The sequence below is a fragment of the Corvus kubaryi genome, unplaced genomic scaffold (genome assembly GCF_017639235.1).
Source record: "Corvus kubaryi isolate FWS band 111438036 unplaced genomic scaffold, C.kubaryi_AGA036_p1.0 37266, whole genome shotgun sequence".
Classification (NCBI taxonomy): domain Eukaryota; kingdom Metazoa; phylum Chordata; class Aves; order Passeriformes; family Corvidae; genus Corvus; species Corvus kubaryi.
The window spans coordinates 7,448,983-7,462,010 of NW_024581081.1; the positions used below are offsets into that span (position 1 = coordinate 7,448,983).

The window sequence follows — 13,028 nt, forward strand, 5'->3', positions numbered from 1 at the left end:
TTTATAAAGCTATCACATGCCTAAACCAAATATGACTACCCTCTCAGGAACAGAAAAATACTAGAAATTATCCCTTATGTTTGTAATAGTGGTCTCAGAAAAAAACCTCTGCATAATAAAATACAGTGCACATTGTGATAAGTGTCTCAGTAAGGATCCCTTCAGTAAAGATCTGCATATAAATCTTGGTATGTCACTTCTTGGGCAGAAGCAGAACATTTTGTAATTTTGCTATGGTTAGTGTCTTTCCCTCTTACAGATGTAAACATCTGCATTGGTCCATATTTGATTTTGGCACCTCAGCACTGCACAGCATGGCTTGTGGTGCTGGGAGCACTTTGTTGACATTTTGAACACTTCCATATTACTGTTTTAATTCAGATCACAAACACATCTTTGAAGTCAATTTCCCAATAACCCCCACTTACTCGGCTTCAGATCATACAGAATGGTCTTAGAGCACAGAGCCTTCAGACAGAGCCAACCTAACATGATTTCAGCCACTAAAAAGCATCCAGTCACAGAACTGGACACGGAAGAGCCTGAAAGATGCCCAAAACCTGGGTCAGCAACATCCTGAATTTTCCTAGTGCTCCATACTTGTTGCTCACCTAAATGTAGTCTTTGCCTTCATGTGTCTAAACCAGGCATTTTTTGTGAGCAAAATGCTTCCAAGAGGATTATTCTTTAAAAACCCAGTTAATTAAAATACCCAATTAAATGTCCTTTACCTATGCCAAAGCTGTATTATGGTCTCTGATAAACATTGTATTTCCATGTCATAAAAACACTAAAAGCCAGACTAAAAATCTTTCCCCATGGTAAAGGTTAATTAAGGAAGAACCATGTGCCCCCAACACAACTGCTTTGGTCAGCAAAAGAAATAGGAGATCTGTAATCAAAGTTTTCTGTCACTTTTGGAAATCAAATATTTTCCGTTGGATGGGAAAACCAGAAAAAATTACTACTGAAAGTCCTTTTTTGTGCGCATAGTTGTAACTGCTGGTTTTCAATAACTGAGATAAAGAACTAAAATGAATATTGGACTATAAACTCTTATACAAACCTAATAGTGTCCCTTCAGAGCCAGCTTACCCTCAAGTTCATTTCAGTTAGCACAGCTTTTCAAGGGGAACAGACCAATCCGCAGAGAAACGTGTTCACAGACAAATTGCCCAAGTTGTTCAGCACTGCTATTTGGCAAGGTCTCCAGCCAGATGGGTTTGCTAATGACTTCTGTAAGGTGCTTAAATCAGAAGTTAGTGTAACACATGACTGCCATGTTTAATTACCCTGTTAATACAGCTTAATGGATACTGTTTGGTATGTAAAAGTCAGAGTTTTTGATGAAAAGTACAATACAAAATGGTCTTTTTAATTTCAGTGTAAGGATACCAAAGACTTGATTATCTGCCTATATACAACCTTTCCTAAGAAGAGTCTCTCAGAACAATTGTTACAGCAGTTACAGACATTTGTTCAATTTATAAAACATTCCTCAGCCAATGTGCACTAACAATGGACATGGAATTTTAGTTGCATGAGTTGAATGCATTTTTAAATTATTCACCAATTTTCTATAGGTTTGCCTGAATGCATTCAGCGGTCAAGAGGAAACTGGGATATAGCTATGATCTTGAAATGTCTTTTTCCTCAGGGTTACTCAAATATGCTCATTAGCTTAATTTCATTTTGCAAAGGTGTCCTTTTTTGGTGTAGTCTTAAAGCTCAGTACTGTACACAAAACATCTCACATACGCTAACACTGCAATCAAATCCGCAGTCACTGGCACGAGAAGATGGCAAATTATTTCCTGCTACAACTAACATAAGGTAATATGAAGGAACTAGACCTCTTTCGAAAATTTTCTCTAGGATGTATTTGTCAGTAAAGAAGGATTTTTTTTTCCTAGGCCACTAATCAATGCCTATGAACAGCCCAGACAGCTTTTGTTCAGACTGGTGAAGCCACCTCCTGGGTTCCAGGACTGGATGCACCAAAGAAATTAACTGTGATAATGGTGGCAACCCTTCCTTGGTAACAAGGGATCCTGACAGCTCTGAGGTGTTGGACTGTCTCTGGATGGAGAGCCCAGAAACTGGGCTGAACGGAAACCTGAGCTATTAGTGGTAAGAATGATTACAGATAATACAAGATAAAATAATTCAGGTTTAGATTTTTAACATTTATTAAAAAAGCAGGATGTATGTTCATTTCAAATTAAACAGTTAAAAATGTTAAAGCATACAAACAAATCAATTGTGTACTAGCAGCATCCAATTGTTAGAATTTTCTAGAACTCCTCAGTACAGTCTTGGCAAGCTCAAAATATTACAACTTGCAACCAACTGACCTCACCATAGTGCAGATAAAACAAACTTTATAAAAACAACAATTTAAGGTTAAATAAGCTTAAATAAGGTGTTAAATACAAGACACTTGATCAAAGCTTCTGTACAAAGATAAACAAATTTGGCATTGTACAACTGATTGGCTGGCTCACACCATACATGATTTCAATAGTTAAGCAGTGTGACTGTTTAGCTGAACATCAACTATACAAAAGTAAGTGAAGTTGGGAGTGGGCTAACCCCAGTGAGCCATTTACAAGGCATGTGTATTTTTAGAAAATCAGAACACTGTTTATATTCAGGCACCATTTGTTCCTGCAAATAAATAATCTCTAATGCATCTGCATCCAAACTAGTGTTAAACACATCAGTGCTAACATTTTATAAACACAGCTCTGTGACTATTCACTATACCTCCATTCTTATTGCTATGACAATGTGGACTGTGGAAATAAAACTACTGTACATACAAAAAAATAGAGCACCTTTTAAACATTAAAGTATATGTCTGGTTATTCTTTTTATCTTACAATACTGAAGCCCAAGCTAATTTAAATTGCTTTAACATCTTCACCAGCGCACCTGAAATGCAGGAACTAAAACCCCAAATATTCCTCTTCAGGCAAGCCCCAGCCAGAGCAACTTCTAAAAATGTCTAAAATGACACTAAGGATTTTTTACATTCATCTGCACACAAACAAATATCTGCTATTCTCTGCTTTCTTCATATGAATTTAAAGTTCGATTGCCACAATTCTCTCTCCTTTTCAAATGAATAAAGCTGGATAGAGAATGTAGCAGAAACACCTAAAATGGATTGTGAACACAGTGAAATTATTACCCCACTAATTCCAAAGATACAGCTGTTACGTTGTTCAAATAAGCATTTTGCAGGGCCCCAGCCATTAGGATTTTTTGTCTATCGTATTAAAAAACCATTCTGTAAATTTCCTCAGTTGAGCGGCTGCAGTTTGAGACTCCTCCTGAAGTCTCATGTTATCTTGTCTCAGGTGCTGTACCTCTGCTTGGAGAACTGCCTTGTCCTGTTTTTCCTGGTTGACAAAGATACAAGTTGAGCAAAGTGAGTAGTTGTGATGACAACGTTTATTTTTGTTGTTAATATTTCTATGCAAGTCATAACAGCTATATTTTGCTGAGCTCCCTAATTCATTCTGACAACTGTTAACTGAAAGTTAATTCCCCAAATATGCTCCAACTACCTCATTCATTCCAAGAAAATACTGCAAGCTAAAAAGAAAACTAGACGTTACTTTAATAGAAAAATTAAAGACGTTTACTCCATTTAACAAAAAAAATAAATCAAGCATTAAAAGCATAAGAAGCTTTTAGCTATAATAAATCATACGTGAGAGCCCAAGTTGTAAGTAATTGATTTCAAGCATATGTTTAAGGAAGAAAAATACCTACTTTCAAGACTTTTCCTTACGTGATTATTTTCTTAGCAAAAGCAGCCTCATTTCTGTTATCCTGGCATTGTCTCCAGCTCAGAATTTTGACAACAAATGAGGCACACATCAAGTCATTGCTAAGTGACCAAGATAAGACAACAAGGATGACAAAACCAGAGTGCTAACTACTTAGTAATGGTGCCCATGTCCATATCCCTATCCTTTCCTAAATCCAAAGAACCATAAATGAAGATAAAGTGTTTCCTTTTTTCTGGGGTATGATTATTTGTAGGAGAGTTGTTCTGGAGTAAAGGCCTATAAACTACTTAGCCTCTGGCCAATTTCCTCACATAACTCTTCCCACAGGACCTTCTGCACCTCAGCGTTCTGACCAGCCACTGAGCTCTACTGTCTTGTTTAGCTGATGTACTTCTTTCAAGCCCTTGATGATCTGTGTGCAAAAATAAAACTACTAAAACTGGGGAGAGGTTATGGTGCTAATGGTCTCTTACCTTTCTCAGGTCAGTTTGTAGCTGCCGGAGGATGACTTCCAGCTGGTTGACTTTTCCAGTCAGAGTACTTGGAGCATGTTCCCTGTAAAGTAAACCACTACCTTCACTCTGAGTCAGTGAAAAACATTTTCTTCCCAGCTTTAGCAGAGTTACAGCTTTAGTAATAGTAAAGGAAACCAATCAGTTTAGGCATAGTTAGGAAAATAGAGACAAAACCAGCATCAGTAAAAGACTATTACTAGAACATAAATCCAATCCTGCAATATCTGAAATATGACACTGCTTCTCATGCAGATCAGGCAGAAGTTACAATGATTTTAAGAAGGAATGTTTTAGGAATGATTTGCGCATACCCTCACAGTGCAAGTCACACTCACTGATCCATGGTGTGCAGGCACGTTGGTTAACAAGCTGCTTTCTGATAAGGACTGTACTAATCTCAAGCAAGATGCAGCAACAATTACTGCAAACCAAAAGAGCTGTAAAGAGTTCTTTTGTCTGTTGTGCAGTAGTGTCATTTTCAGTAAAGGATAAACCTATGGCTTAATGGAGACAAATATTTTGTTTAAAGGTCAAAACACATAAAATATTGCCACAGGTTAATCAAATGCATGACTGAAGGAAAATACAGTGAACAGCTTCTATTTCCTGAATGACAATGAGCACTGTGGCAGACAGTCTCATGTACATTATAGATGCAATTAGCCACCACGTGAGTAATTGTGTCTAAAAGAGAGAAGGTGAAGAGAGGGGCTTTACATACAAAGCTGAATCAGCTGCTTCATGCAATTGCACGAATCTGACGGGTTTGCTGTGGCTGAAAGGGGAACATCTTTAAGAGTCTTTTGCAATGCTTACTGATCATTAGCCTGGGGAAAGATGTGGACTTAGAAGTCATTACAATAAATGTGCTTTACCATGTAAGCAAGCTAATTTGTGTAAAATTGGTTGAAATTAAAATGCGATCATCTAACAAGCAAGAAGACTTTTCCCTCCATTTCCCATTCTTCCATTCCTGCAACTGAAGAGCAAAACTAATCAAAGATGTGTTTTCTATTAAAGAATGGTGGTGGGCAGATTATAGTGCTGAATCTGTATAACAAGAATAATCTTTAAATTAACAAGCAGACTCCGTACAGCAGGATATGTGGAGAGGGAAAAACAAAAATTGTCCCAGGGTGCTGGGAAGAATTTGAAGAATTGGGTAGTTTGGCATAAATTCTACAGTCCTCCATTACAGATTATCTTGATTAATTTACCTCTGTATAAAAGAAAAATTATGGGTTTGCAAAGAGCAAATGGTTGCAAAGGTAGGATAGACCCCGTTCCAAGGTTTGAGACATTTGCTGCAGATCAGGTTATTGCATCCTACAGAGTTGAGCTCCTGTTATTAGTTTTATTAAATGAAAACAGAAATAAATGTAACAAAAATTATTATTGTAGAGGAATACAGTGAGAAATTTGATTATCTGAAACTCTGCATCTAACCTTGATCTGCACTACAGACCTATTAAAGTGAGAGAGCTTTCTCTGACTATACTACATATTTTCAAGATAAAGCTTCTCAGAAATTGATTTGAAGAAACAACATTTTTCAGAATTAAAGAAATTATCAGTCAAGGCAAGTCTGCCATCAAACAGCTGTGAAGCATGCATACAGGCAATTTGATTTGCAACATTAAGAGAAAACCTTTCCTTAAAATACCTTTGTAGGAAATATGCTTTAATTCTGACATACCCAGCATCCTCAAGAAAATCTTTTCCATCTGGGGGACTCTCATCCAAAGGTAACTCTTGTGTTCCTTCCAAGCCCTGAGCTTGCTGCATATCATTCAAGGTGCAAAAAGACGCTACTCTCTGATCTGTAAAAAAGTAACATAAGGATACATCTAAAACTGGACAAAATGAAAGGCTATATTACAGCCATTATCCTGGTTCAGTTAGCGAAATGGATGTAGGCTTCTACATCTCAGCTTTGAGGATAATCAGCAGATGTATGTACCAACTAGCTGGCTTCCCCACACCTGCATCCAAAGGCAACCCCAAAGCAATTTTTTATGTCTATCAGCAGTATGACAGTTTTGTCTGGACCACATAATGCTGATATGAACAGTAAATTGGTCTTAATGAAACATGCAGAATACCATTTTAGAATGACAATAATAATTCAGCAAAAAGATTTGCAGTTTTTCCATGGACTTAAAGCCCATGGAAGATTCCTCAGAAATCTTCGCTGTTCATTTCAGACAGCTTTACTATCTCAAGCATTTGCAGAAGCTGATGGTAATCTGCATACTTGAAAACCAATAAATTCACACTATTTTTATCAATTGAGTTTTTATTATAGGTATTACTACGGCACTCTATTATCTGGAGTGAATTTCACTAGAAAATAATCTAACAAGCACAGATGTAATTACCTATGGATATACAGTGTGGTTGCCAAAATACATCAGTCACCACATAATAGAAGTATGCCATGCAGATCATCATTGCACAGAACAGGAGTAAATGATGCATTCATTAGGATTTAATTTGTCTTCTTTAAAAAAAAAACAACACCAAAATCCATATTCTGTGGAGATTGATTTAGCTTATTTCTGCCAAACAAAATCCATGTCTGTAGGCTTGTATGAATTCTGGTGACAACATGCCTGCCTTGCCCTTTCTCCCCTTGCTCTGCCACCCCCCCAGGCCCAAAGCTTGCATTATCATGCAAACGTGCAAACATAGGAAGTATTAAAAAAAGTTTACAAAAGGAAAAAGTCATCAATCCCAGACCATCACCTAGAAACGGCGTGTGATGACAGAACGGCCCAAATTCTTCATCTGAGTCAAAACCTGGAATAAGATTTAGAATGTTCCTATAAACAAGACAGTCCATCTCCACTGGAGCAGCTGTGGCCCTTGTGGCAGCGCACACAGTGGGATGTTCCCCGTGCAATTCCTGCTGGCACTCACTCCCAGCCCTGCCAGGCCATTTCTACACAACACCAACATTACAGTAAGCACGAGGTGTCACACCCCACGTCTCTAACAGCAACACCCAGTATTGAGACACAGCATGGCAACTTGGCAGGGTACATGAGAGGACAATCCTTCAAATTCTTAAGGACACAAACAGTGAATACAGGCCAGATGTCTTCAAATAGGAAGGAAAAGTCCTACCAAACAAAAATAGGAAATCACTAAAAAGCTCTTTGTCAATTTAAAAAATCCCTTCAGCATAGCATAGATTGTCAATTCATTCTATAATACAATGAACAAAAGTTGCATGCCTTATTCTGTCCAATTTCAAAGACTGCAGCTCATTTCCTCTGCTTTTAGCCTGATTTCTGACTACCGATGCATCTCAGCAAATATGAACATGACTTTTCCATATGTGCTGACAATAAGGTAAGAATATAATTTTAAATGCATAATCAATGATATCATTTACAGATTTGAAACCTACTAAGTTAAATAGATTTACTTAGTAGGGATAAATTAAAATTAGTTTCCCAGATCAAACGCACTATGCAGGCCAGAAACAAGACAGTGTAAACAAGCAGTCTGAAGTAGATAATTATTGATTTCAACTTCATACTATTAACTTTTTCATTACAACAGCTGGTTTTTATAAAGAAAAGTGTATTTGTGGTATGGTGTTGTGGACCTACATTCTGCTTCCTCCAAATTACAGGGACCCCTCCTATTCAACTGAAGCAATACGTACATACTAAACAGAAGAAAATACATGTCAATCTCAGAGCTCTTATTTTTGACTGAGATGTCCCTGGCAAACTCCAAATAGAGCCCACCCATAGAAAACTATTTGCAAAAAATATATTGGTCTTTGCATCAAAAATTTAAACAATTGACTTAGTAAGACCAAAGATGAGACAATTTTTTAAAATTTTAAATTGTTCTTATTCACAGTAACAGAGTTGTACAGTGTAACCACTGAGAATTTGAATCTCGATTTTCATTGTTCCAGACTGCTAACAGAGGCCAGAAAAAACTTCAGGCAATTTTGATGTACTGGAAAGCAGAAAAGGCTAAAATAGGTATAGAGCATTAAGTCACTCTGTCATTGTTAAGGTAAAGTCTACCCACAAACATTCACTGACATATGCATTGAAGCAAAAAGAGGCATGCATGCCCTACAAATAACCAAACGTTAACTATATATTGTCATTTTTTCTTTTTCTAGCAGTCTAACACACTACTTTGGTTAAAATAATTATCTGTCATGCTAAATGATTCACTTATTTCTCATTATATTATGTGTAGCATTACATTTAGCTATGAAGATTTTAAATCAAAGTATTAAAATTACATTACTTATAATAGCACAGATGTTTCTGCAAAGATAAATTTGCATTAAGAAACACTGCATGTTGATTGGCACCAGTAGACGTTCATAAAAATCACCTGGAAACAAATCAGGAATTGAAACCACCAATTTTAATGAACAGGGACATCAGAAGGACTATCTTAGGCTATTAGTGCTCACAATATGATTTATCGAACACTAAACAGCTTTTTTAAAGCATAATAAACCCAGTTTGAAGTAGAACAAATAGTACAATGTTCTATTAATAACAATATTCAATATTGTATTTGTGTCAGTTCCCTTTTGTAATTACAGTAGCAGGTATGGACATCCAAAAATGCTTCTTCTTTTGGTCCCCAAAACATGGAAAAGATCTAAAATGTCATCAGCAACATAATACATATGTTGAAGGCGAGTCCTTCTTCCCTAACTTGGAGATCTATTTGAAAAATACTACAAAAAGAGAATACAAACATTAATTCTCTTATTTTCCCTTCGTCTTTTCTGGGATTTCTCCTTTCTCAAATTTGGCTTTCCAATTTATTCTATAAATCCCCATATCTTTACTCAGTTGAACATACTTTCTTTTTTTGCTTCTTTAATTTTTCTTTCCAGTTCTTTAAATTCTGCTTTTGCACCCCTACTGTCCTCCTTCTTTTGCTGTACACTCATACAGTCTTTTTTTATTTAAAAAAAGACTGTTTAATTTAAAACAATTTTTTATTGTTTGCTTCAGGGGTGGATACAAAAACATTACAACAGAGTGATTTCCATCACATCAGCTGCTCCCTGGTTACTGTCTCTCTGCAGTTCCCAACAAAATAAGAGAAGGGAACTGGAAGTAGTCTATCCATGTATGACAGAAATGGAAGGACTCCCCTTGCTACTGACTGGACTGATGTTAGCATGCATGCAAAATATCCTCTCTGGAGAAATACCAGAGTCAAAACTATGTCTTGCTAAGGAAGGCAGTGCAGAGTGTTAAAATAATGCTCCACTGCGCTCCAGCTTACAGGTGCTGACCCTCCACAGAGGCAGCTCAAGCAAAAACCCTTCCCTGATGCAGCTTCTGGAGCCTGTGGAGTTAGTGCATGCACAGCTCCCCATTACACTGTGAAGACCCGTTTTAGGAATAACAGAAGATTTTCAGAAAAAGTTTGAAGTAAATATTCAGCTTCCCACAAAGGCTCTTGTCAAGCAAATGCAGTAAAATTAAATCCTGACATAGTGAAAAGCATTGTCACCCTACTTTCAAGTAAAAGCAAAACAAAAGAAATAAATAAAAAAGAAAATAATAGCTTCTTCCACCCTCATGGACCACAGTTTAAAAACTGCTGTTCCACATGGGACCAAGGCTTCAGTTGAGTAAAAGCTAACACTAATAAACAACCTTGTCCACTCTTCTTCTGAGACGAGGAAGAAAGTGAAAAAAACTACTGCTCTTGTTACACCCATAAGTAAACTCTGAGTATGGATGATGGCAGCAAAAATCTTGCTACTGAATTTGATTCTTAATCCAACTGATGGCAACAATATAAGCACCTAAAAAGTCTACATCTAACATTAATCGAGATAGAATTGCTTTTTAAGACAGACAGATGAAAGGCCCACATTAGGGATGTTGAACTGATCAAATTATATAAATTGTCAACACAGAATCTGGAGAGATCACAAGAGAAAAACTCTGACCTTGGAATCAGATTGGTAATCCTAATAAACTGATAGAAGAGACATTGTACAAAGAAAAAATTAAAATTAAGTCTAGTATCTAGGTTCTAGAAGAGAACACAACTTCAAAATATCAGGCTGGCAAAGTCAGTCTAGAGGAAAAACTCTAATTTCACAGATTCAGTATTAAAAAGTTATTATTTTTTTAGTGGTCCTTTCCAGTGAAAGTGGGGGAGCAGGTGTTTGCTTACTTTTGACGTTTTTTATATGGACCTATATGAAATGTGATCCCATTTCCACCCAGTTTAAAAAAAAGATAAAAGCAGCTTTATATTCAGAAGTGGACAAACTTTAGAATCATCCACTCTCTTTTTCACATTGATGGAATGCAGAATAGTAGTTCCAAGCTATCTTTAAATAGAAAGTTGAAGCAGCTTCTAAGTCAACAACATTAAAATACTTATGGAAACTGCACTGTTAATTCATATCCAACACATTCCCTTTCAGTGATCTTTTATGAAATGCCTATCAGTTATTCTTTTTAAAATAACTTTCAAATTGCAAGACAGGATAAAGTTGAGTAAGGGTTTAAAAATTCCACTTCTTGCAAAAGTTTCTAATTGCAGCCCTATGAATTTAGTCAAAACATTGTATAAATCGTCTAACATATACACAGATGTCTCTACTGTAGAGTCTTGAACACAAAAGAATTATATTCCTTCATACAAAAATAGATTAATATTTACTACTCAAATTCTTACAATCCAATAAGCAGCTTCCTATCTTACAACTCAGACCGCCAGTTCTTCAGCATTATCTACAGATTATCTAAGTTATCTGCAATTAAAACCCAACAAGTGAATACCTTTCCTCCCTAGGATAGAGCACTGTGGGTTAGCTATCTTGTTCTACTTCTCATTCTCAAATTCAAATGTAATTACACTTACAAAACACTTACCAAAGTGAAATTATTTTCATCATGATACTAGGTAGTAAAAGGAATGAAAATCTATTAGTTCTCAAAGACAGCTAAAAATACAGGAGCATAGCTGGTACAGAATGATCTTTCAACTGAACTCAAAATTTTTAATAGCATTTAGAAATATTCTTCAAGTACAAAGTTGCAGAGCTAGTCATTTACTGATTCAAATCTTTTTTCAGTAGTTTAAGATGTCAGTAACAAATATCAGGGTGTTCCCTGAGCAATCAAACGTAGGAATGCATGGGAAGAGCTGTCAAGATTCTCAGTGTCACAGTATTTCCTGCCAGCTACCACAGCCATGTTTGAGTAGTATTGAATAGTAATGAATTCACATACAATTAATCAGGTCAAGAAATGATACAGTTCTTCAAATTCCTAATCATTGCTGTTGGTTTGGGTTTTCACAATGCCACTTAAATTAGTATAACAAGCAGTTCTGAAGAGCTTTTGGTGAAAGTGAACTTTTATCACTTCATACTGTGGGAAGGCACCAGGAACCAGAAAACTGATTTCCAGGGTTTAAAAAAGTTTAAAAATACCCAAATCATTTTAAAAAAGACCCAAATCACTAACTTGACAACCGGTTTTCACAAAGTTAAGACCTGTATCTTATACAATGATGACTGTGGTAATGTCATCCTTATTCACAGATTACATTCAGTAACGCAAGCAACACCAGTTAAGAAACATCAGACATTTTAGGACAGCACAGCAACCTAAAAAAACACCTCTCAAACAAGAGAACACACTCAACCGCGTATATTCATATAAACACTGAAACCAGTATCCATTTTCTCTGTTTAGACATTAAGTGTAAGTTTAGCTCCCGGAGGCGGATGAGGTTTTTTCCATGGTTAATCTGGTTCCATAATTTAATAAAGCAAACCTGGTCTATATCCTGCATCTCAAGTCCTGCTACTGGAAAATATACTGTACATTTCTCCTGGTCTTCAAGGGCTTATGAAAACTGAGAGGGACTGCAACACTGTTTGGACTACACATGCCGGTTTATAAACACAACAAAACAAACCCAGGGAAGTGTTACTCCCCATTTCATTTTAAACATCTAACTTGAATGCTTTGAATCTCTCCTTCAAAGAATTGATTTTTCAATTCATTACAGAAGGAACTCATCACTAAAGTGGAGGAATTGCATCTAAAATGGATATAGAGAGTAACATGAAGACCCAAAATTTCAGGGACAATCTTCCACACTGAGAATTGATACTGCCAAAAGAACTAAAGGGCTACAGAGGCAAACACTGGATTTTTGTAATTCAGAATGTGGCTATACAATATATATTAAAAAAAAAAAACAAAACATGTTTGTGTACTGAACATTGATCTTTATTCAAATTTTCCTGTTACCTTCAAACGCTCGTGCAGCATCTACCAGGTGAGACCAGTCTAGCCCTGTGGCAGTGTCTGGCAGGGGCATCAGGCCAGGATCATTGAATTTGGCTTTATCAGATAAGGACCCATCTGAGAACCAGAATTCATCTAAACAATAAACAAAATAATTAGTCGTCCTATAACAATTATGAGCAATTAATTTTGAAGCTACTATAATGATCTGTAAAAAATGTATAAGCAAAAAGTGCTTAGCTTCATTTCTCTTGTGTCTGTCTTTTCCTGTTCAATACTCAGTATGCGTGGAACAATTTCTAAATGCTGGCAAAGTAAGATGGGAAGGTTTTAAAGGGGTTTTTTTGGTGCCACTTTGCACATGACATGTCCCTCACATTTTCGTACGGACACTGTGTGAGTAGGCAACATCCATTCTAAAGCAT

At 36.5% G+C, this 13,028-nt stretch overlaps 1 protein-coding gene across 6 annotated transcripts in view; it reads right to left on the reverse strand.

The window, feature by feature from the left end:
• Positions 1-2,165: 2,165 nt before the first annotated feature.
• SIPA1L2 (signal induced proliferation associated 1 like 2) overlaps positions 2,166-13,028 on the reverse strand; it is a 126,543-nt gene continuing 115,680 nt past the window's right edge. For 2 of the 6 annotated variants that reach the window (XM_042025245.1, XM_042025247.1), the window contains 5 exons: positions 12,607-12,738; positions 7,061-7,114; positions 6,012-6,135; positions 4,274-4,355; positions 2,166-3,404 (listed from right to left, as the gene is read on the reverse strand). In XM_042025245.1, coding sequence (XP_041881179.1) covers positions 3,258-3,404; positions 4,274-4,355; positions 6,012-6,135; positions 7,061-7,114; positions 12,607-12,738 — 539 coding nt within the window. In that variant the 3' untranslated portion in view covers positions 2,166-3,257. The remainder of the gene's footprint in view (positions 3,405-4,273; positions 4,356-6,011; positions 6,136-7,060; positions 7,115-12,606; positions 12,739-13,028) is intronic. The other 4 variants (XM_042025246.1, XM_042025248.1, XM_042025249.1 and 1 more) reach the window with 3 other exon arrangements.